The following is a 26,222-nucleotide window of genomic DNA, read 5'->3' on the forward strand; positions in this document are numbered from 1 at the left end:
GCAAAGCAATAGATGCAATCTACATAGACTTCTGTAAAGCCTTTGATTCAGTGGTACACGACAAACTACTCCTAAAAATAAAATCCTATGGTATCTCTGGACAACTGAATAACTGGATAGAAGCATTCCTGTCAAACAGACAACAAATGGTCAAAATCGGGAGCGTACTATCAAATCCAGTACCTGTCAATAGTGGTGTTCCCCAAGGCAGTGTTCTAGGACCAACTCTCTTCATACTCTACATAAACGACCTCTGTGATCATATTAAGAGCAATTGCGTTCTCTTCGCTGATGATGTAAAGCTGTTCAATACCACAGACAATACTGCTACCCTACAAAAAGATCTTGACTATGTATCAGAGTGGTCAAACAAATGGCAACTTCAAATCTCAACAAATAAATGCTCTGTCTTACATATTGGCAAAAAAATCAGAAAATAAAATACAAGCTGAATAGTCAAGATCTTGTTGATGACTCAAGCTCTGTAAAGGACCTTGGAATACTCACCTCTAATGATCTAAGTGCTAGAGCCCACTGCAACTACATAGCCAAAAAGGCATTAAGAGTTGTTAACCTAATCCTACGTAGCTTTTTCTCTGGTAATATCACACTACTAACCAGAGCATACAAAACATTTGCTAGACCAATACTCGAATACAGTTCATCAGTCTGGAACCCACACTACGTATCTGATATTAGCACAATTGAGAAAGTCCAGAAATATTTCACAAGAAGAGTTCTCCACTCCTCTACTCGTTGTAGAATACCTTATGCCACCAGACTTGAAATTCTAGAACTTGAAAACCTTGAATTACGCCGTCTTCGGTCTGACTTAAGCATGGTATATAAAATCATACATTGCAATGTCCTACCTGTCAATGAATACTTCAGCTTCAACCATAACAACACAAGAGCACACAATAGATACAAACTCAAAGTAAACCGCACCAAACTTGATTGCAGGAAATACGACTTCAGCAATAGAGTGGTCAATGTCTGGAATACTCTACCCGACTCTGTAGTTTCTTCCCCAAACCCCAAAAACTTTAACCTTAGACTGTCTACTATTGACCTCACCCCTTTCCTAAGAGGTCTGTAGGGGGCGTGCATAAGCGCACCAACGTGCCTACCGTCCCTGTCCTATTGTTTCTCTTATTCTTTTATTTTTCTTATATGTACCCATTTCATGTATTCACAACTATGTATACACTTATACTTATTATCTTGTAAACAATTGGCAAATCAAATAAATAAATAAATAAAATAAATATAGTGTCAACCAATTAGCCAGGTTTAATGTTGAGCCTACTGAAAGGCACTGGCAAGCTGCTAAGTGTGTGTTGAGATATCTTAAACAAACAATGCATTATGCATTATATTTGGGGCCTAAGGATGAACTAAGTTTAACTGCATATGCCGATGCAAGTTTCACTACAGATGTACCTACACGTAAATCAATGTCAGGTACTGTAGTGTTATTAGGAAAGGTGTTAATTGGATGGCGGTCTATTATCAACAATGGAAGCTGAATTCTCATGTTTGTCCCTATTATGTATGGGCGTAGTATGTTATAAACAACTAATGATAGACATGGGAAGTAATGTAAGGGAACCTATTGTTGTATATGAAGACAACCAATCAGCAATTCAGATGGCTTCCAATTTTGCCGTAAAGACAAGATCAAAACACACTGATCTATGATATCTGATTGTGAGACTATGTGTTCAAAGTAAAATGATTAAACTGGAGTACTGCATGTCAGAGAATAACATTGCAGATCATTTTACGAAAGCCCAAGGCACTGTAAAACATAAGGCTTGCTGTGAGGAATATGAACTTAAACTGTAAGGTTTTATATATTGTCCTACCCAAAGGGGAGAATGTTAGGAATGATAGTCACCTAACAGTTGGGTTGGCAATATATATACCAGGATAGTTATTTAATACTGTTGTATCTTTAAGAGAATGTTGTAATGGTGATTGGCTGAGGTTCCTCCAATGGCCATAAGATGGAGCCAAAAACCTGGTTTGTTCTTTTTTGCATTTCCTTTGCTTTCCTTTTGCCTTTTGCCTGATCATCATTCTGCTTGAATTGCTGTGAGTCTTGCAACTATTTGCAAACTCTGTTTACTGAACTTTGTTATGATACTGGTAGAGAAAAGGACTTCGTTTTTGGATTATCCCTAGACTGATTATTTTAAATACTAACTGCTTTAACCATGTATGATTTGGACTGTTTGTTGGACTTTGTCTACCTGTTTACAGGAAGTAAAACTTACATTTTACTATTCAGTGTATCTGTGTGCTGGTTGTGTGTTATTCATCACCACTCTCACTATGTTTCCCTGAGTGCACTCATTCTCCTAACAGGGAATACCTTAACAGTCACCCAAGGCATGTAATTTATCCCAGTGCCCCTCTAAGGCAGAGAGGTACCTGTATTGGTAAAGGAAAATGCTGGAAGTGAATTATCATTTTAGCGGCAATCAAAAATCTTTGTACACTGTGAAGGAAAAGACAATAAGTCAGTTTTGTTTTTCACAATGAAAACCACATGGATAGATATGATATTAATGATGTAAACTGGGTAATGTGCCTTAGAGCTTGGATGACATTTCAAGTACTATTGAAGTTGTTAGGAATATAAGTCACCTAACAGGTATTTGGGTTAGAAATATATAAACCAGGATAAACATTTTAGTACTATGTCTTTAAGAGATTGCAAAAACTGCAATTGGGTGTGGTTTTTCAAACGGCCATAAGATGGATCCAGAAACCTGGATTGTTTTGGTCTTAGTCTCAGAAGAGAGTGTGAGTGTATCTTTGTTTTCTTCTGTTGGAAAGTATTGCCGTTGCTCCATTTTTCCTAACTGACTGATATTTTCTGGATTTAATGTAAGTCTGTTACTGAACTGTTTTTTTGACACTGGACTTTGATATTTGGATTATCCCTGGATTGAAAACTGACTGATTTAACTTGTGAATGACTTTGGATTGCGTATTTTGGACTTTGCTTAAACCTTTCTGGAAATAAAAACCTACATTTACTGTACAGTGTATCTGTGTACTGTGTGTGTATTATTCAAACACTTCTCTCAAATACGTCTCCCTGTATGCGCTCATTCTCCTAACGGGGAATTACCTCAACAGAAGTATAACTGAAGATATTTCAAAGTATTATTTAATTTTACATCATGGCTAGATTAAAGATTTTATGAATGATGTTGCAACATAGGAAAATAAACTCATGTATAATTATTTTATTTTATTTAAAAAAAATACAATTAGAAAGATAAAAGCTGATACAAACAAAATCTATCTATAAACAAATCCTTAAAGCTGTCATTTCAGTCATTATCAGCAAGGAAAAAAATCAAGAAGGGTTACCAGAGCTAAAAACCTATTTATATTTTAGATTTGATCAAATAAATTAACTTTACATGCCTTCATTTTATTTCTTTAAATCTTGATTGTTAATTAGGATAATGTCTATTCAAATAATTTCTTGAAGTACACTGATTAGCAATATTGAAAGCTAACTATGTCCATTGTCTGGAGTTCAATCCAGTTTTTACAGAAAGACATCCAAATGAAGAGACTGCATAGTCCTGAGTTACATGAAGGATGAAAGAAGAGGTTAAGTTGGATGGAAGAAGAGGTTAAGTTAGCCAAACCCTAGAATATTTCAGGATATATCTAGTTAGTAAGAGAAAATAACATTTATTAATTATTAATTAAAAATAGCATGTATGGTTTTTAGCATTGCATATGCTTGCATACCATATCTTATCTTGGTCTTTAAAGTTTCTCCAACATTGATTTTAAGGGCCATTGTGACAATGTGTCAATATTTATTTTTATTGATTGATTAAATTTATATGCCACTTGTCACACTGTGTTGGGTGACTCTGGACAACTTATAATAAAAATATTTAAAACATCTTTTAAAAAAATAAAAATAAAAAATAACAATTTAATAAATAAGGTTAAGTAGAAAAGCAAGGACTGTACAGGGGTGGATGCTTGTTTCTCACTCAGTCAATCACACCCAGCATTGCACAACTCCATCAGGGCTTCCATCCAACCAGCAGAGCCAAGTTTTAAGGGTGGAGGCAGGTCTCACCCCTGGAACCATGACGTAGAAGACAGTTCTAAGTGATACCCAATACCTGGAATTGGACCCAGAAGCAGCTGGTCACCAATGCAGCTCATGTAACAGTGTGTTACATGTGCCATTCTAGGGGCCTCCCAGCTATCACAATTTTAGCTTGCAAATATTCTCCAAAGATAACCTCATGTAGAGTACACTGCAGTAATTCAACCAGGAGATGACTAGCACATGAGTGACTGAGCACAGAGTCTCATGATGCAGGAGCGGGCATTACTGGTGAAAACTCTTCCTCTCTGATGCTTCAAAGTCCAGCTTTCACATTTACAAAGTATCACAGGAAAAACCTTTGGCTGTGCAGTTCTTTTGTACACATCTTTATAGGTATTGAGACAACATGGCTTCTTAATATTTCATCCAAGACCTTCACTACTCATTTACAAATAGCAATTGGCAACATATTTATTCATCTCTCTGGTCTTTTATCACCAATAGTCAAGCCTAAAAGTATGTTCAGAATAGTGATATAAATATAGCACAGATCATAGGTATTTCTTCTTCCAATTTCAAAAACAATGACTATATTCCTTTAATATAATTTAGCATCAATTTGAATACAACAGATCTTCAAACAGATAGAATCAGAATTTCACACTTACATGGTAGTTCATGATTCACCTCTCCTTTGCCCATTTACAAATACCTGCTATTATTTTATATATTTCACATAGAAAACTTTTGATCAAACTGGCCAATTACCAATTAATGGCAGATATGCTAACATTCCCTATAAAGTGTGTGTGTGTGTGTGTGTGTGTGTGTGTGTGTGTGTGTGTGTGTGTGTACTACTGTCAAATTTGTAACAATAAATATGGCTCCTAGGTGTCTCCTAGTATGCTTCTTTCCCAGTACTATTTTTAGGGCTTCCCCGTAATGGTCATTTTTGTTTTATATTTCTTGTTTTATATTTCTTATAGCATTGTATTTTATTCCAATTGTGCTTTTTCATAAAGGCAACTGGACTTTCTTGGTTTTTTTTCCCCTTTCCTTTCACTTCTGTTCCAAGAAGCTTCTTCAGTTCTTCAGAACTTCTTGGATGAAAACAAAATGTTTTCAGAGACAAAAATCAAGAAAATTCAGTTCCTTTTGGAAAAAGCACCTGGGGACACTCATGACTTAGAAGATTGAGAATCTCCATAGATATTATATTGCTATGTTTATACACCAGTCAGCTGAGGAAGAAAAAAGGGCTTTGGAAGAATGTTTGAAGGACAGTGAAGGAGATGCATTGAAACCAGAATATTATGAAGGCTTACAGAGTACTGGAGTGACCAAACTGACTTACAAGGACAAATAAAGAATAGAAAAGAAATCATCAAAGTTTTATTGGCCAGTTCATAAAAAAATAGCAAGCAAAGCAAATAACAAGAGCTGTCAATGACTAATAGCAGGAAAGCTGAAGAAAAAGACAGTGGGGCTAATTCTGACTGCATAAGACAAAGCATTAAGAGCAAATACATAAAAAGCCAGAATTGAAAAGATAGCAATAGATACCAAATATTGCCTCTGCAAAGAAGCTGAAGAAATAGTAGCTGCAAAAATATCATACAAACTGATTATGGACAAGGTAATAACAATGATGCATTGAAATATCTGCAAGATATTTTTCTGTAGGCAAGAATTGGTAGGCAAAGTAATAAAAAAAATACAGAAACTAAAGTGCTCTGAGACTTAGAATTCAAACAGATCATCACCTGCCATATAATACAAGATTTAACCATTTTGATAATAAAGAAAAAATGTCTGGATAATGGACATTGCAGTCCCTGGGAAACAGAAGAAGAGCAAAGAGGAAGCAAAAGGGGAGAAAATCACAATATATAAAGACAGAAATAAAATGACTGTGGCAAAAGAAAGTACAGATAGCACCAATAATAATAGACACATGAGGCAATGCTAAAACTCTTGGAACAGTACTTGAAATCTATCAGAATTGATAGAACCATCCTTTGCAAAAGGAAGTGTTACTTCAAACAGCTTAAAAATACGTGACAATGTCTTTAATATATCAAAAATAATATCTGTCTATCACAGGTTATTGAGAAGGATAGTTAGACAAAAATACAAAATTCAGTCTAAAGACTTTGGTAATGAACTATAATAAAAATGTGTACTGTAAAAAATAAATGAATGTTAGAGTAAATTGCATCCCAAAATAATTTTTAAAATATAGATTGTCTACATATAACATGTCTACTATCAATAACATAATTAACTTCAGAATCCTGATTATAAAAATGCAGTTGTTTTTAAATTAAATTAATAATTTTTGTGGGATGGTGGTAGAAGGGAAATTGAAAGAATAAAGTATATGAGAAAATTGATGGATTCCAAAATAAAATATATGTAACATTTTAAGGAAATCCTTATCAATGGTGATACAATAAATATTCAATATTCTACTGATTTTCAAAATACAGTCATCCCTCCCAGTTCTGCAAACTACAAAAAAACTTAATTACTTCAAAAGTATTTTAAGTGTTATTTTTATTAAAGAAAGACAACAAAAATATATTAAGAATTGTAGCAGCAATTACAAAAAAACCCTAATCATGTCTATTCATTCTATGGTGTCACTTCAGTATAATCCTAAACACTTCAGTTCAAAGTACAAAAGAATAAAAAACATTATCTGCTATGACAAGAAAACTGATTGCTCTTTTAGATAAGGAAGGCTTTCCATACAGAACTTTATAACATGAAAATATGATGTTTCATTCAATATACACAGCAAAACATTGGACGTCATATAATAATAAAAACAGCATAAATAACACGATAAAATATAAAATATAAATAACAGTTGAGGAGCCAAATCAACCAAACTTTTGAATGTATGATGATTTTCTCACAAATCAAGTACTTTTAATTTCAAGGAGCCTTGGTGTTCTCTGAGATTGGCTGTTTTCTTCCAGATTTTTCATTACCCAAATTAGATGACATCATCAGTACTAGGATTGATTATGTTACCTAGTTTGGGTTATGAAATGTTTGAAAGAAAACAACCAAACTTGGAGAGCACCAAGAATCCCCTCATTTCAATCATGAGCTACAAATATCTCTTTTATTGGTGGTTTTAACTTCTCTCCCAATTTTACTATATAAAATCCTTTTAAAAAAAGTACTGATTCCCAAATCAGAAATCTTCAAGATGTACTATGAATGTAGCTTCATGTATTTGCAGAATGTTTTAAAGGAATGTTTCATCAAATAATCCTTATCTAATATACGTTTTCATGTAGCTTATAGAAACCATCAGGACATCATTGTATTTCTGGGTTGTCTGGAAAAAAAGGCTTGAGCAGTATTTTTGAAAATAAAAGATAAGATAATGTATCAATGTAATCATCATGAAAATAAAATGTTTGAAACCCAATTTTGTTACCATATATGATAAGTATGTTTGTATTTTTATACCAACAGAGAGACTCTTAAGAACAATATGTAATATATGAAGAAACATTGTTTAATGCTCACTGGAATTGTAGGAATATTTTACTGATGAAATTTAAGCTCTTGGAAGAACCCTGAAACTCAGTGAACATTTTCATTGTTTCTTTAACATCTTTGTTTCTCAAAGAATATATGAGTGGATTGATAACTGGAGTTATTACTAAATAAATAAGAGACACAAGCTTGTCCTTATCTAAGAAATAGACAGAAGAGGGTCTCATGTAGGTGTAGATGATTGCAGAATAATAAAAACTGATTACAAAGAGATGTGAGGAACATGTGGAGAATGCTTTCTTCTTCCCTTCAGTAGAACGAAAAATAGGAAGTTAGGGTCAACCCACAAGTACACATGCCATAAACCACATCTGCAACTTTTGTCATAAACTCATTTATGCTAGTGTCCGAATATGAAAGATGTAATACTGTAGGGATATCACAATAGAAATGATTTATAACATTGGAATCACAAAAAGAAAGCTGCAGGAGAACTCCCGTATTCACAGCAGTATTTATCATTCCAGTAATCCATACAAAGATTGCAATGCCAACACATACTTCTTTCCTCATGATAATAGTGTAATGCAAAGGGTGGCAGATGGCAGCATAGCGATCAAAAGCCATAAATGAGAGAAGGGCCAACTCTGACCCCAATGCCCTTATAATGAAAAATATCTGTGTGATGCAGCCATGAAATGAAATTATTTTTCTATGGGTCCAGAGACTTTGAAGTAATCTAGGAATTGTAACTGAGACAGAGACTATATTCAGTAAGGACAAATTGAATATAAGGAAGTACATGGGTGTGTGGAATTTCTTGAAAGAAGATATGATAAAGATAAGGAGGATGTTGGCTGTTAGAGCTGTAGCATAGATGAAAGCAAACACCCAGAAGAGAAGTATCTGCAGTTTAGGGGAATCGGTAAGGCCCAGTAGGATAATCTCTGTAATGGCAGAATGATTTTTTATTTCAGCAACTCTGATTGCAGTGACCTGGAAAGATACATTATATTATTTTTTTACTGATATAAACATCTCACACTTTTAATATTAAAGGTAATTAAAGTTTGATGAAAGACCCAATTTGATGTTCTAGAAATGCACTGGGCTGAAAATTGGAGGTTCTTAAGGTCTTGCTTTAGGCACAAAGGGGGAGAGGCAATACCTCTTGCTTCCTGTTCAGAAGTTAAATATCCTAAATCAAATTTAGAAAAAAAAGTTGCAGAGTTATTCCCTTTAATAGAATATATCTAACTGTATACTATATTTCTACTGGAAAATATGACAATTTGTGAGAGAATATAGTACAGTGAGGATCATTAATTCAAGAATTCCCAAAGTATTAGAATCAGAGCATTTTAGGAAAAACTGTAGATAAAGTTTTGGGAGAAAATAAGGTTAATAAAAGCATCAACATGAAATTCAGTCAAGATTATATCTGTTGCTGAAGATATTTACCTTCATTCTTATTTCTTTTTTGTTCTTACTGGGCTTTGGTTTTCTGTCGAATGGAACAGAAATTAAGCTTTGGCATCTATCAATTGCAAAACATTGGATCCAATTATTTTTTTTTAAAAAAGTTTTTATTGGTTTTTAAAAACAAACATAAACAAACAAAACATAAAAACATCAAGCCATCTTCCATATGTATACATACAGTGTGCCGGTTGGTTTACAAATTGTTTTGTGCTTCCATTTCGTAGTCTTCAATTACAATTACGTTGCATATAATCTCGTATTTTCAATCAAAAATTAAATACCTTAGTATCATTATTAATCAATCATTTGACTATAGTTTTATTCATTCATGTTTTACAAGATAATCATAATTTACTTAGTTTGTTTTATAACAGTTCATATTATCATCCCAAATCTATCCTAAAATCATTTTGTAGATATAATAAGAAAGAATTACATCTTTATATATTTATTATTTTCTAAAAGTCTACATATTTCATTACTGTATTTTATTGTCTAACCATTGATAGAATAGATCCCAAATTTTATAAAATTGTTTATCATCTTGTTCTCTAATTTCAAATGTCAATCTACTTATTTCAGCACATTCCAATATTTTCTTAATGATTTCCTCCTGTGATGGTGTTTTCTCATTTTTTCAGTTTTTGGCAAATACAATCCTAGCCGCTGTTAATACATTTACAATCAGATATTTCAAGTTTTTACTATATATTTCAGGTAAAATTCCCAATAAAAATATCTCTGGTTTCAAGTCTATATGTTTTTTTGTCATTTTTTCCAACCACATGTGGATTTTAGTCCAGTATTTTTTAGTATCCGCACAAGTCCACCACATATGGTAATATGAGCCAGGTATCTGATGACATTTCCAACATTTTTTGGATTTATTCTTGAACATTCTTGCTATTCTTGTTGGGGGGAAATGTAAAACATCTTATACAAATTTTCTTTATATGCTGTTGACATTGTCATTTTATAATTTTGAGACCACATTTTTTGCCATTTCTCTAAATCAACCCCATATCCAAAATTCTTCCCCCAAGCAATCATAGTTTCTTTAACTTGTTCTTCTAATTTAATTTCTAATAAATATCCATACAATTTTTTAATTACCTTTTCATCAGTACCTGTCAAAATCTTATCTAAATCAGTCAATTTATCATAGAAACCTTCTGTTTTAGAATCTTTATCATATCTAGAACATATTTGCACATATGAAAACCAATTTATCTTTATACCTTGTTCCTCTAGTTTTGCACAGATTTAAGTTCACCCTTTTCATTCAATATTTCATCATATCTAACTGTTTGTTCCTTTTTGTATATTATAGGATAAGAAAATGCTTCGATAGTCGATAGCCAGACTGGAATTTTCAAATAACATTGCCTTTTAGTCTTCTTCCAATTTAACCACAGAGCCTCCTGTATATAATGTCTTCTAAAGTACCCCTGTATTTTAGTTCCTTTATACCATAGGAAGGCATGGCACCTCAACAACAGATCTTGTCCTTCTAATGTCAACAATCTAGTATTTCCTAGTGTTATCCATTCCTTAACCCACATCAGATTTGTAGCTTGATAATACAACTCCCAATTAGGCAAACCAAATCCTCCTCTAATTCTAGCATCTTGCAAAAGTTTTAACTTTATTCTCGCTTTCTTACCTTGCCATATATATTTCCACACAATTTTATTTAAATCTTCAAAGTAATCTTTTCCAAGCCTAATTGGAATTGTTTGAAACAAATGTAGAAAATTCTGGGTAATATATTCATCTTGATTGTTGACATTCTCCTATTAATGACAATTGTATTTCTTTGCACTGTTCATTTAAGAAGGCATTTTATCTCTCCTAGCTATTTTCTGGAATTTTGTATTCAATTGGGTGTATCTTTCTTTTTCTCCCTTGCCTTTTGCCTTCCGTTCTTTCCTCAGCTATTTGTAAAGCTTTCTCAGACAGCCATTTTGCTTTCTTGCCTTTCTTTTTCTTTGGGATGGTTTTAGTTGCTACCTCTTGTACAATGTTGTGAACCTCCATCCATAGTTCTTAAGGCACTCTGTCTATCAGATCAAATTTGTTAAATCTGTTTGTCACCTCTACTGTATATTCATCAAGAATATGATTTAGTTCATACCTGAGTGGCCTAGTGCTTTTCCCTACTTTCTTCAATTTATATTTTGCAATGAGAAGCTCATAATCTGAATTACGGTCAGCTCCTGGTCTTGTATTTACTGACTGTATAGAGCTTCTTCCATTAGACAAGGGACAGCTACAGTCCACTACGATGAAGCCTCCCAGGAGGAAATAGAAGAGCCATTAGAAATAAATCGCCTCACACGCCCTAGAGCACCTTTAGCTCCACCAAGGAGAAACAACAGCCAGTTCACCAAACAACAATCCCCTTGTTTGAGTTGTGGGGGAAACCACCCTAGAGCCAAGTGCAGATTCAGAAATGCTATTTGTCTGAACTACCAGAAGCAAGGGCATATAGAAAACGATATTTCAATCAACAATTTAAGATATGCTGATGACACAGTTCTGCTTACCAGTAAGCATGAAGATTTTCATGTCTTCAACAACAGAGTCATAGAAATATCTGGAAAATACAGCTTGAAGTTTAACACCTCAAAAACCAAGGCCATGGTCATCAGCAAACAACTCATTAATGTACCATTGATAACTTTGGAAGAAATATCACTAGAAAAAGTGGAAAGGATCATGAATCTCAGTTCTAATTTACATGAAACCTGGAACATGACCACTGAAGTAAAAACAAGGATAGAGAAAGCTTGAACAGCATTCTTCAAAACGAAAAAAGTTCTTCTGTAGTCATGACATAAGCCTAAGATTGAAAATCAGGCTTGTCAGATGCTACATCTTTTCTATCCTGCTGTATGGAGTGAAGAGTTGGTCTCCGGCAGAACGCCACTTGAAGAGACTAGAACCGTGATGGCTAACCTATGGCATATGTGTCACAGGTGGCACGCAGAGCCATTTGTGTGGACACATGAACTCCAGCTTACCTGCACTGAGCATTCATTCACCTTCCAGCTGATTTTCAGCCTATTTGAGGCCTTTTTTTGGCCTCCCAGAGGCTCAAGGGAAGCCTCTGAAGCCTTTGGATGCCTCAAACAGTCCATTTTGTCACTTCCGGTATTTCCAGAAATATTGGAAGTGATGAAACAGACCCTCCAAAGGCTGCAGAGGCTCCCCTTAAGCCCCTGGGAGGCTGAAAAAGGCTGCAAAATGGGCTGAAAATCAGCAGGGAGATGTGTACATGTGCAGTGCAGGTAAGCGGGCGGTGGAGGGATCATGCGTGCATGCGCAGAGGGTGTGGGGGGCCCTGCGTGCATTGCCTTCTGGGTGCTGGCACACAAGCGCATGCACAATTTTCAGCACAGGAGCCCAAAAAGTTTAGCCACCACTGGAAGCATTTGAAATGTGGATTTACAGGTGGCTGTTATGGATAAGTTGGGTTGAAAAAAATCAGAATGAGATGATAAGCCTCCTGGGAAAGCCAAGTTGCCAAGGAAAAAAGCAAAAGTTAGAATATTTTGGACATGTGATAAATATGACATGTGACATCCCTATATTGCATATTACAGAATGTATCATTATATGCATTAGAATCAAATATTTATTGTGTAGAAAAAAAATCGAATTGTTCCTTCATCCTTTGACATGCTACTGTATATTGTATTTATGCGGCATTTATTGTACATCATCAGATGTTCAGAGATTTTCCAGCATATATACAAATAAAACTATTTATTTGAATGGAATTTATTTATTGACTCAATTCACATTTAATTGTATTTAAAAAGTATAGCTCAGCTTATTTTCAAAGTAAAAAAAAACAGAGTTAATATAAAACCAAGGGAGAGAGGAAGCGAAAGAATCATAAATAAGTAAACTGTTTTCCTTTAATGCTTGACTAAAAAGATCTGCCTTATGTAGATTTCAACAGACAAGGAACTGGAGGCCAGGAAAGTTCCTGAAGAAATGTGAGTTATTGCTTGCATTAAACGTTGATTGATGCCTAATAATAAAATAAGAAATAATATTTCTATAGAATAATCTTCTATAGAAATTCATAATATGATAAGCCACCTTAAAGAGGTTAATATCAACTTGCCAAAAGTTAACCATTAATTTAGATCTTTCAAAGGATCTACTGTGTTACAAACAGAACTAGTGGTTTTGAACGCTTATCAATATAGTGACACATTTCTTATATTGCTGTAGAAAAGTTACAATTTAAGATAACCATGAATTTTCAGACAAGAGCAGCAGTATAATCCTGGAAGTGCATCATAAATCAATAATGGAAAAATTCTACATGAGTTTATATTAGAAGAAAAAAGACCACGTGACTACTTTTAGTGAAGTTAAATGATAAAAAAAATACCTCCAAATGTATCTCTATTTAATTCTGAAATTGTTTTTTTCACATTTTTGTTTATTAATATGTCTTATCAAAAATATTAACAAACTTTCTATATCCTCTTCATTGGACTCATTGGACAGTGTCTACTACAGTATTTAGTATAGGCTTTGTCATGTACTGTAATTCTTCATGAATTATGTTTGGCTTTCAATTTCTACCTTTAAAAGAAGACTTAAGACTCCTCTCTTTAGTTGGATCTTTAATGCAAACTATGATCCTATTTGTGTTTTAACTATATTTTTTCTTTCTCTTTCCAAGTTTTAGTTTTTATTTATTATGTAACTCAACTTCAATGTGGATTTAGATGGGTTCTAAATAAATAAATAAATATTTTTTGAAGAAGTAATTTTATTTCTGGATAAAGAATCTCCAAACATTGGGCATAAAATAACAAGATATTTTAAATTCCATATGATCCAATATGTGTCTCATGGTATGAACTGCATCCAATTTTCATTAACTTTGCAGAAGTCACAATGCTGACAAGCAATACTACACAAATAATACCATGTTTCCCTGAAAATACAATCTACCGCAAAAGCCCTAGTTTGATTTTTATACATGTATCCAATATAAGCCCTACCCCCAAAATAAGTCATAATTAAGACCACACCTACCCCAGGATACATGGGTAAAAATTAAGCTAGGGTGGGGATGGGGTGGTGGACCTGCCCTATTACTTACCTTTGGACAATTGCAACCAGGCCTCACATATCCCAACACTTGCCTTGCAGGCCCATTTCTTCTGCTGAAGGCCTTTGCAGCTGATAACTCTTTCATTGGCTACAGAGGCCTTCAGGAAAGCCTTGCTGGCATTGCCAGATGCAGATGTCCTCTGATAGTAAAAAGGGGTGATGCATACAAGTGAGGTGAGTCAGTTGATGATATTCCCCCTGAAAATAATCCCTAGTGCCTTTTTTGGTGGCAAAAAATATAAGACAGAGTCTTATTTTGGGGGAAACATGGGTATATTCCTGTAAGGAGAAGCCTAACCTGTTCTATGATTAAAAAACAAACAAACAAAAGTTTGCATGTAATACCTATGAAGTATTGACTATCATGTAAACCAGGACCCTGGTTTATGTATCACAATTTGAAGAACATCCATGTGATCAAGTTTATTTCACATGCACATATTTTTGTAAAGCTCTAAAAAAAATGGCCATGTTCCTGAGGTGTGTGTGGGTCCTACATGCACCAAGGGCCTTCCCATGTTGGCTACATTATTAACGGGCCAGATACAGTATATTGTTTTTGTATGTACTTTGAATTAGACATTTTAATGTTTTCTACTGTGTTTTTTTTATTATTTATGTTGTTTTAAAATATTTTTAAAATGTTAATTGTAATATATATTTTGAATTGGGAGCTGCACAGAAGTATTTGCTGAGATAAGCAGCTATAGAAATCAAATAAATAAATAAATAAGTGAATGAATGAATGAATGAGGTAAATACTCCAATTTTAATGATGATTTAGAAGAAATATACATAAAATGGTAAATAAGGTCATGTCTACTGATCTTATCACATTAAAGGACATCTCCTAACAAAACAAAACAGCCTTTATAAGCTTAAGACAGGTGTAGATGGGACTGTTACCCATAAAGCCAGGTTAGTACACAAGGGTTCAATCAGGCAGCAAATGAATACGATGAGGTGTTTGCACCTAGTCTGAAGGCTACTACATTAAGGGCAGCATTACTGTGGGCAGCTAAGGAGAAATATATTATAAATCATTTAGATGTAGAGACGGCATATCTTCATGCACCGTTGCAACACACTATATATTTAAAGAAACCTTTAGGTATCAAAACTGATAATATAACTGATTGCTGGAGATTGAAAAAGAGTCTTTATGGCTTGAAGCAATCAGGATATGAGTGGAACCAGTGTATAGCTAAGGAATTAACTAAGATAGGTTTTGTAGCTGGCATGGCTGATCCATGTTTGTTTAAAAAGGAAAGTGATGGTGTAGTTTCATTGTTGCTATTGTTTACTGATGACATAGCATTAATCACCAAAACTGAGCTAGAAGCTACTGAGATTATTTCACTATTAGAAAAGAAATTTAAGATAAAACACTTAGATGAAATTAAACAATATCTTGGTTTAAAGATAGATAAAACTAGGGGAGGATACAAAATCTCACAGGCAGATAAAATTAACCAATTACTAAATAATTTTAAAATGCAACTTTGTAAACCGGCTAAGACACCAATGATCCAGGAGTTTAGTCACAGTGATGTACAAACTCCTGTTTTTGATAAAGATATTTATTAGTCCTTGATTGGTAGCTTATCTTATCTCAGTAATTGGTCGAGGCCAGATATAGCATACAGTATTAACCAATTAGCCAGGTTTAATGCTGAGCCAACTGAAAGGCAAGCTGCTAAGCCTGTGTTAAGATATCTGAAACAATCATTATGCATTGTATTTGGAACCTAAGGATGAACTAAATCTAACTGCATATGCCGATGTAAGTTTTGCTGCAGATGTAAATACACATAAATCTACGTCAGGTACTGTAGTATTATTAGGAAAAGTGTTGATTGGATGAAAATCTATTCGACAGAAACATCTAAGTTTGTCAACAATGGAGGCTGAATTCTCATGTTTGTCTTTATTATGTACAGATTTGGTTTGTTATAAGCAGATCATTTTACAAAAGCCCAAGGCTCTGTAAATCATAAGGCTTGCTGTGAGGATTATGGACTTAGAATGTAAGGTTGCATATATTGTCCTACCCAAAGGGGAGAATGTTAGGAATGTAAGTCACCTAACAGTTGGGTTGAAAATATATAAACCAGGATAGACATTTTAATACTGTCTCTTTAAGGGAATGCTAAAATTGTAATTGGGTGTGGTTCCTCAAATGGTCATAAGATGGAGCCAGAAACCTGGGTTGTTTAGTCCTGTTGTTGAGAGTGTTGCTGTTCCTGCATTTTCCCTATTGACTGTTGCTGATCGTCATTATTCTTGGATTGATGTGAGTCTATTACTGAACTGTTTTTGATACTGGACTTTGTTATTGGATTATCCCTGGACTGAAAACTGACTGCTATAACTGTGTATGACTTGGACTGTTTGTTGGACTTTGCTTAACTGTTTACTGGAAATAAAAAAACTACATTTTACTATACAGTGTGTTGTAGAGCGGCGGTTACAGAAGGGAGACGGAGCCAGGATAACGCTAACAACTTTATTCAGGGAATAAAGGGTCGCCGCGGCTTCAGATGCAATCTGACAGCCAGCTGGCGGCGACAGCTGATGCCGTTTGACAGCTCCCTTTACAGCCGGCTGTCAAACGGCATCAGCCAATGGGAGCGTTCGGCGCTCCCGCTCAGGCAGCGGACCAGAAGGAGAACTGCTGTCAAGTGCTAAATACATAACACTCCTTCCCCTGGTCGCGCGCATGCGCAGTCCATAAATCATAATGGCGGTCTTCGTTCGCGACCGGACCTTCGCGGTTCTGGAGGCTGGGCGGCTGCAGCACAGTTCTTCTTGCCTTCTGCGGTGCCAGGCGTCTGTGGAGGGTCGATGGCTGTTCCGGACCTGTCGTCTGGCGGCTGCTTTGGTAAGTCTACGCACGGTGGATAGTTGGCTGGAAAGTCGGGCCTCTGGTAGACCGGGTAGTGCTGCGGGGCGGCTGCGGCAGGCGGTGAGTAGACCGGGTAGCTCGGCGGCGGGTTGCCTAGGCTCTCGGCGGCGGGCGAGGTCCAGCGTCTCCGGAGTTGGTCGATGTGCCTTCTCCAGGTTCTCCCATCTTCCAGGAGGACTTTGTAAGACCTGGGCCCTGTAACAGAAACTATCTGCCCTGGCAGCCATAATGGTTGCCCTGCATAGTTCCTGGCATATACCAGGTCCTGCAGGGCAAAACCCCTGGCATGGCTGTCAGATGCCAGGGGTGTGCTGGAGGCGTAGTAGGGGTGCAACCTGTCCAGGGTTGTCCTGAGTCGCCTGCCCATTAAAAGTTCAGCAGGTGACTTGTTGGTGGTGGGGCATGGTGTGGCATGCTGTGTGAGCAGGTACGTGGATAACTTGGAGTGCCAGTCTGCCATGCTCAGCTTGGCTAAAACCTCCTTGGCTGATCTAACGGCCCTCTCGGCCAACCCATTACTAGCAGGGTGAAAGGGTGCTGTGAGTGCGTGTCTGATGCCAAGGTTGGCTGCGAAGATGGCAAACTCATTTGAGCTGAACTGAGGCCCGTTGTCTGACACCAGGGTGTCTGGCAGTCCATGCGTGGCGAACAGCTGGGTCAGAACCCTTGTGATGGCTTGTGTTGTGGTGGAAGTCAGCATGGCCACTTCGGTCCATTTAGAAAATGAGTCCACAACCACCAAGAAAGTCTTTCCCATTATGGGACCAGCTAGGTCAATGTGAACCCTGGCCCAGGGTGCCCCGCGTCCTCCCACCTGGTGGGTGTGGCTGTGGGTGGAGCTGCCCTTGTCGCCTGGCAGGCCTGGCATGCGTTGACCCAACTGGTAATTTGGGCATCTAGTCCAGGCCACCAAACGTAGCCGGGCCAAGGCCTTCATCCTCACCATGCCCGGATGTCCCACGTGCAGTGCCCTTAGAACTGGTTCTTGCAAGGAGGCAGGAATGACTACCCTTGTCCCCCACAACAGGCAGCCCTGAATTTCTGACAACTCCTGCTTGTGGGTCCTAAAGGGAATTAACTCAGGGCAAATTGTATATCCGGCCACCCCCTTCCCACCCAGTCCAGGACTTGCGAAATCAATGGATCTTTTTTTGAGTGTGCAGCAACATCCCCAGCTGAAACTGGGAGATCCAGTCCTGTGCACTCGAAGATTGCGTGGATGGGAGCTGGGTCCTCGACTGGCGTAGGCAGGGGGCATCTGCTGAGGGCATCTGCATGGCTCAGGTTTATTCCGGGGCGATGGATCAAGGTATATGAATAAGCGGCCAAAAAAAGAGTCCATCTGGTCATTCTTGGGGAAAGTACCTGTGGGGTTTGCTTGTCTCCAGCTAACAGTCCTAAAAGCAGTTTGTGGTCTGTTACCAGTTCAAAATAATGGCCATAGAGAAACTCATGGAACTTTTTTACAGCAGCTACAGCAGCCAAAGCCTCCTTATCGATCTGGCTGTAGTTTCTCTCAGCAGGAGAGAATGTCCTAGAAAAGTAGGCAATGGGTGCCTCTGATCCATTTGAAAGTCTGTGGCTTAGAACTGCTCCTATCCCAAAAGGTGAGGCATCATCTGCGAGTACTAGGGGCAAGTCCTTGCTAAATTGCACTAGAACTGCGTTTGAAGTCAATAGGGACTTCACTGCTCAGAAAGCGTTGGCTTCTATCTGCCCCCAGTGCCAGGGAACATTCTTGTCTAGGAGCCTATGCAGGGGCTCAGCTACAGAGGCTTTGTGGGGTAAGAAGGAAGCATAGAAGTTTAAAAGTCCTATAAAGGTCTGTAGTTCTACCTTGTTAGAAGGCGTGGGTGCATCGTGAATGGCTTTGACTTTGCTTTCAATAGGGTGAATTCCCGAGGAATCAATTCGATAACCCAGGAAGTCTACTTGACTGGTAGCTATGGTGCATTTTTCTTTTTTCAATTTGAGCCCATTTAGTCTAAACCTGTCAAGGACAGACCTAACCCTGAGTAACAACTGTGACTTGCTGGAGGCCGATACTAAAATGTCATCAAAGTATGGGACCACCCCGGGTAGGCCCTGGAGGATTCTTTCCTTACCCAGGACGGGGATGGTCCTTCCCTGGTAGTCCCGAAGATTCAGGTGGCAGGTGGTCAGCTTCCTCCTTGGGAACGAAGGCAGCATCTTCTTTAACGTGGACCATGCAATGATGGAGAGGGTTGACCCGGTGTCCACCTCCATATGGCAGGGTTTACCTTCTAAAAGAAGAGAAACGCTTATTTTGTTAGGGTTAGTGGAGACGCTGCCTGCGTGATAACAAGTGTAGCAGCTTTTTACTTGCCTTTGGAAAGAGGCAGAGGTTCGGGATCTTGGGACAGGGGCTTGTTCAGCTTGACAAACTCTGGCTATATGCCCTTGCTTCTGGCAGTTCAGACAAATAGCATTTCTGAATCTGCACTTGGCTCTAGGGTGGTTTCCCCCACAACTCAAACAAGGGGATTGTTGTTTGGTGAACTGGCTGTTGTTTCTCCTTGGTGGAGCTAAAGGTGCTCTAGGGCATGTGAGGTGATTTATTTCTAATGGCTCTTCTATTTCCTCCTGGGAGGCTTCATCGTAGTGGACTGTAGCCGTCCCTTGTCTAATGGAAGTACCTTGAATCTCAGCTGCAGACACTTCTGATAGCTCAGCAGCTTGAGCTTCTTCTAGGGCTAGGTTGAGATCTTTCTTGGCTAATAACCTACGTTGCAGCTTCAGATCTCTAACCCCCCCCCACAACTTGGTCAAGTAGCATATCATCAAGGTAGTCCCTGAACCCACAGTGGATGGCAGCAGATCTTAGAGCTGCCATATATTGGCTTAGGGTTTCTCCCTCAGCTTGAACCCTTCTCCTAAAGGCTAGCCTCCTAGCTATCTGAGAGGGTTTGGGGGAATAATGGTTGGCTAGAATATCCTTCAGCTCTTCCCAGGGAATAGACTTAATGGATCGTGGTGACACTAATGCTGAGGCAGTGTCGAAAACTGTAGCCCCACAAAAACTTAAAAAATAAGACCTTTTCCTCAGGTCTGTAGCCCTAGACAAGTCTATAGCGTTTAAAAAACATTCAAATCTATTAATGTAGGATTCCCAAGTCTCTGTTCCGGGCTGGAAATGTGGGAAGGTCGGCGTAGATGCCATTTGAGCGATAACCGTGGGTGTGCTAGGTGAGGAAAAATTCAGCGGTCGCTTTTAAAAAAGCGTTTCAGCAGCGCCTGTCAGCGGCGTTCGGCTCCTCAGCTTCGGAGCTTTGAAGTTCGCGCTCTTTTGGAGAGCGCCGGCGGTGGTGACTTCACTCGGTAATTAGCGGCTTCAGCTCTTTCTCTGTGTGACTTCGGCTCAATTGTTTCGCCTGGACGTCTTTACTGCATCCCTCCCTCGTCGCCAGTGTTGTAGAGCGGCGGTTACAGAAGGGAGACGGAGCCAGGATAACGCTAACAACTTTATTTTCAGGGAATAAAGGGTCGCCGCGGCTTCAGATGCAATCTGACAGCCAGCTGGCGGCGACAGCTGATGCCGTTTGACAGCTCCCTTTACAGCCCGGCTGTCAAACGGCATCAGCCAATGGGAGCTGCGGCGCTCCCGCTCAGGCAGCGGACCAGAAGGAGAACTGCTGTCAAGTGCTAAATACATAACACAGTGTATCTGTGTGCTGGTTGTGTGTTATTCCTCACCACTCTCGCTACGTTTCTCTGTGTGCACTCATTCTCCTAATGGAGAATTACCTCAACACAACCCCCACCCCAATAGTTCCTAAATTATTACCATAGATCTCCTTCTATAGATGTCTAAATTGTCATGTACAGCAGAGGAAAAAATATTGAATCAATAACATGTGAAGAATGTTGGGCATTTTTGCTTCAGTGGAAGGATCCTGATGATACCGTTCATGAATAGAATGTTAATGTCAAGCCACAGCTCCTGTCCCATAATATCATATCTGTGTCAGTTGCCATAAAGTCAAAGTTGGTGTTCCTTTATTTTAATCACCAACCAGCCATATTAACACACAACAATACATCATAAACACTTGTAGTGAGTTGTTCATTATTTTTCTGTGTTCACTCATTAGTGCATCCTGTCTTCTTAAAGCTAGTGATGTGATATGGCTCAAAACAGGTAGCCAGCAAATCAGAGTGGTTTTAATACTTTTGCTGATAATCCTCATAGTGTTGTTGAATCTGGCATCTAGCTTACTAGTATGGCAGCTGTTGAGACATACAGGGACAGAGTATTCTACTGTGAAGTAGACCAACCCTAGTGCTGATGTCCTGAGGTGGCTTCTGAAGTCCCCATTTAGTTCCACATGAATTCTATAGTCCTTGAAAAGGGGGGGTGACATCACAATGATATGATGTGAGATTCTGGGGCTCCAGAACTGGTGCCGGTACCACCACAACTGGGGGGTCCATTTGGATCAAAACCATCTTGTAGAGCGAGAAGAGCGTAGCCTTCTGATACCAGGGATATTGCAAAATCCCTGGTTGATCCAGGCAAAGCTCTTCAATCCGGCTGCAGAAGAAGTGGCCATTAAAGCTGCTGAAAGGTTGGGACAGCTCCGGAATGGAAGAGAGAAGAACGGAAAGTATGTCGGCTTTGGTGATACCTTTAAATTTTTCTTTTTTTAAGAGAGAGCACCCTAGGAGGGAAAGATTTGAGAATATTGAAGACAGAAGAAGAATAAGCAACTAAATTAAACTTGAAGTCAGAAGAATTGGTGTTATCTAAATGATTTTTACTGATTTTTAATAAGGAAGTTAAACTAAATGGACTGGACTTTTGCTAAAATAATACAATTTTCAAATTTGATTTTAAAGAGAGACTTTAAAATTACTATCATTCTTTTTGTGTTTTTGTTAGTTTTCCTTTTCTCTCAAAAAGAAAACTTTTTATTTTAATCTGCCTGGACATTTCCCCCCCTCTTTTTATAACTTTAAAAACTGCTGATAACTAAATGTTTTAAGCAAGACTGCCACCCAGAGGCCTTTAAAAAAATTCATATGGAAATTGGGGGGAATGTTTTTAACATCCACCAATTATTTTTATTAAGATAAAGAGAAGAGCACTGGATGAATGTTTTTAAAGGTGTTCCTCCTGGAAAATCACTCTAGCAGTTGGAGATTGAAGTTGAAAGAGTCAAGATTTGATCCTGGACTATAATCTTGCTGAATAGTATTGCAACTTAGTATTAGATATTAGGCCTTGGACAGTGTGTGGTGGAAGTAACTTGTTTTATGACTTATTTTGGTCTGCAACTGGGAACTCTTTGTTGTTAAACTATCAACCTGACTTTGGTTTTGTTGTTGGATTAAAAAAAATTTTTTTTTACTTCTCTCCTTTTAAAGAAGAAGGCCTGAGGCCTGGCTCTCTGACTTAGTTCTATTTTTTTTCCTTTTTTTTCCTTTTGATATTCTTTTTTTTCCCCTTTCTCCCTTTTCCTTTTTGCATTTTTCTTGTTTTTGTTTTTTTGTTGGGAATTTTTCCTATTTTTTAATTGTTCTCGCTTAATAGATTAGGGTCAGAAGAACCTGAGGATAGTTATTTTGGGCAACACGCCTGATTGGGATTACAATTAATCATTAATTAACAATGAAGAAATCAACCTCTCTTTAAGCTCAAATTCTCAGCGGAATCTTTGTGCTATGCTGCAGCAGGAGAAGGAGAAGGACAAGGAGAAGAAAAAGGGGAAGGAGGAGACACTACAAATGATAGTGCAATTAATATAAGATCAAGGTAAATGTCTGAAAGACAGGATGGAAAGAATAGAAGAGAAAACAATGAAAATAGATGAGAAATCTGAGAATATTCAACAAATTATGATGAAATATGAAAAGAGGTTTAAAAAAATAGAACAACATAGAGACCAGACAGATAAAAAAGTTGGAGAAATAGATAATAGATTGACAATGGTGGAACAGGATAAGGGAAAAGGAATGTTGGGCTGGGAGATTGAGAGAGCCAAATTCTACCTGAGATTCCAGAATATTGAAGAAGAAAAGGGAGAAAATGGTAGAATGGTAGAAATTTTGACAGCAGCCTTGAAGATACCTGAAGAGAAAATGATGTTTGGTATAGATGAAGCATTCCAATATTCACAAGATATGCTATGAGAAATAAATTACCAAGAGAAGTTCATGTGAGGTTCATTAAGAAAGCAATTAAAAGACAAATACTGCAGCATGCCAGAGATAACCCATTGAGATACAAAGGGAAAGAGACAATAGACCTGAAACAAGTACCAAGGAAAGTGAGAGAGTTCAAAAGAGAATTTCAATTCTTGATGAAAATATTAATTAAAAAAGAAGTAAACTATAGATGGTTGGTTCCAGAAGGTTTAACTTTTACTTGGCGAAAAAAATGATGTAGATTAGATTCAATAGAGAAGGCAGAATTATTTTATGACAAATTGTTTAGAGAGAGAGGAGAGAAGAAGGGAAATCCCAAAGGGAGATGGAGGAATTAAGAGATAAAGAAAAAAGAGATGAAATATTGCAAGAAGAAGGAGCAGCTGGTGGAAGAGAGGAGCCTAGAGAAGCAAGAGAGCAAAGAACAATGAGAGCAATAAATCCTACTTATAAAATATGAACAATGGAAGAAAATAAATTGATTTTAATTAATATAAATGGACTAAACTCACCCATTAAAAGGAAAAAGACACTTCACAAACTAGAAAAATTACAATTAGATATAGTCTGCCTGCAAGAAGTTCACATTAAATAACAACAAGCTCAAATATTGAAGTACCCAAGAATTGGTGATTTATATGCTTCATTGGCTGAACAAAATAAAAGAGGAGTAGTACTATACATAAAGAAAATAATCAAGGCCAAGTTAATTTATACAGATGAGGAAGGAAGAATCTTGATGGTGGAAATAATGGATAACAACTTGAAAATACTCTTAGTAGCAATCTATGCACCAAATGAAAAACAAGAAGAATTTTATTAAAAAGTTGCATGAGAAGATAGTAGAATTGGAATATGGCAATATTTGCATGTTGGGAGATTTTAATGCTATAGTAGACACAAAATCGAACTATAAAATACAGAAACTTAACAAAAAGAGTAGAAACACACTCCCAAAATCCTTTTTTTAAGATGGTGGAGGAACCTAGAATTAGAGATGTTTGGAGAGAAATGAACTCTAAAAGTAGACAATATACATTCTATTCTAATAGACACCTATCCTGGTCGAGAATTGACATGACATCGGAAATAATCTCTAATATACAAGAAATTAATATTGAAGCAAGTACTTGGGTGGACCACAATCCAATATGGGTTAAATGGCAAGGACAAAGGAAAAGATCAATATGGACTTGTAATGTAATTTAGAAAGAAAAAAAATTCTTACAGAAAATGGAAGAAGAATTGACATTCTTCTTTAAGGAGAATAAAAAAGAGGAAACTTCATTGCAGAACTTATGGGACACTATGAAGGCCTATACTAGAGGTCTGATTATAGACTATGCAAGAAGAAGAAAAATTAAGAAAAGACAGAACCAACAGATATTAGAGCAGGGATGGGCAAACTACGGCCCGCGGGCCACATCCGGCCTGTTGATCTTTTTAATCCGGCCCGCCGAAGATTGATACAGAATTAAGGTTTGATGTGAATGATTGAATGATTGCATTCATTTGATTTTGACTTGTAATGACAGGCATTTCGACACCAGGTGGCGGCCCGTCTGTCAAATTTTAAAAGTCAATGAGGCCCCTGGGCCAAAAAGTTTGCCCACCCCTGTATTAGAGCATGAATGCAGAAAACTTGTGAAAGAATTACAAAAATACCCACAAAAATAATTATTAAAAAACAAATGGAGGTTATTAACCCTAAAATAGAGTTGACAGAAAAAGAAGAACTAGCTTAAAAAATTAGAAGTGCCAAACAAAACTTCTTTGAAAACACGAATAAACCTGGTAGATGGTTGGCATATAAATTGAAAAAAGATAGAGAAGTGAAAAAGATAGTACAGCAGATTGATGATCAAAGTGTGAGCCATAATGGAAATGAGGAAAAGAAAGAGATTGTACAGAATGACTATGAGACATAGGATAAACAAGAGAACATTGAAGAAGAAAAAGTTAAACAATATCTACAAGAAGCAGAGTTACCTCAAATATCTGAAGACATAATGCTAGAAGGGAAAATAACAATGATGGAACTGACAGAAGCATTAAACAGACAAAATGTTGGGAAGGCCACAGGCCTGGATGGCGTTCCAGCTGAATTTTATAAGATTACAGAAACTGTTGAGTAATATAATGCTTGAAGTGATGAATGAAGTCTTATTGAAAGCTAAAATACCTGACTCATGAGCAGAAGCATATATTACTTTAATACCAAAAGAGGACACCGAATTACAACAGATTAAAAATTATAGACCTATTTCCCTGTTAAATGTAGATTATAAAATCTTTGCTTCAATAATGGCAGAAAGACTTAACTGATACTTGAGTAACTATTCATGTTGATCAAAATGGATTTCTGCCTAAGAGACAGATCAAAGACAACATAAGAATAATTTTGGATACTCTGGAATATTATGAAACTCATTCAGAGAATTTCAGCCTTGGTATTTTTAGATGTGCAAAAAGCCTTTGATAATGTAAAGTGGCAGTTTATGATATTACAGATGGAACAGATGGCCTTTGAAGAAAGATTTATAAAAGCAGTTGAGGCAATATATCAAAAGCAATCTGCTAAAGTGATGATTAATGGAGATTTGACGAAAAATATCAATATTGAAAAAGGAACTAGACAAGGATATCCTTTGTCGCTATTAATGTTTGTGTTGACTTTGGAGGTGTTAAATAGAAATATCAGAGACAATAGGGAAATAAAGAGAATGAAAATAAAAAGGAGGAATACAAGCTACAAGCCTTTGCAGATGATTTGGTTTTCATATTGGAGGAACCATTGAAATCAGCACCCAAATTGTTTGAAAAAATTGAGGAATATGGACAGGTGGCAGGATTGAAAATAAATAAGGATAAAACCAAGATATTAGTTATGAATATGACAGGAAAACAAAAGAC

The 26,222-nt window shown here is 37.1% G+C and overlaps 1 protein-coding gene across 1 annotated transcript; it reads right to left on the reverse strand.

The window, feature by feature from the left end:
- Positions 1–7,641: 7,641 nt before the first annotated feature.
- On the reverse strand, positions 7,642–9,082 carry LOC113424028 (olfactory receptor 13A1-like). Its single transcript, XM_087945960.1, is given in 3 exon segments — positions 7,642–7,939; positions 7,941–8,611; positions 9,077–9,082. Coding segments are annotated over 3 exon segments (975 nt in total).
- Positions 9,083–26,222: the final 17,140 nt, after the last annotated feature.

This window comes from Notechis scutatus, chromosome Z (genome assembly GCF_049901735.1).
Source record: "Notechis scutatus isolate UNSWTSFEM ecotype Mainland chromosome Z, rNotScu1.2, whole genome shotgun sequence".
Taxonomy (NCBI): Eukaryota; Metazoa; Chordata; class Lepidosauria; order Squamata; family Elapidae; genus Notechis; species Notechis scutatus.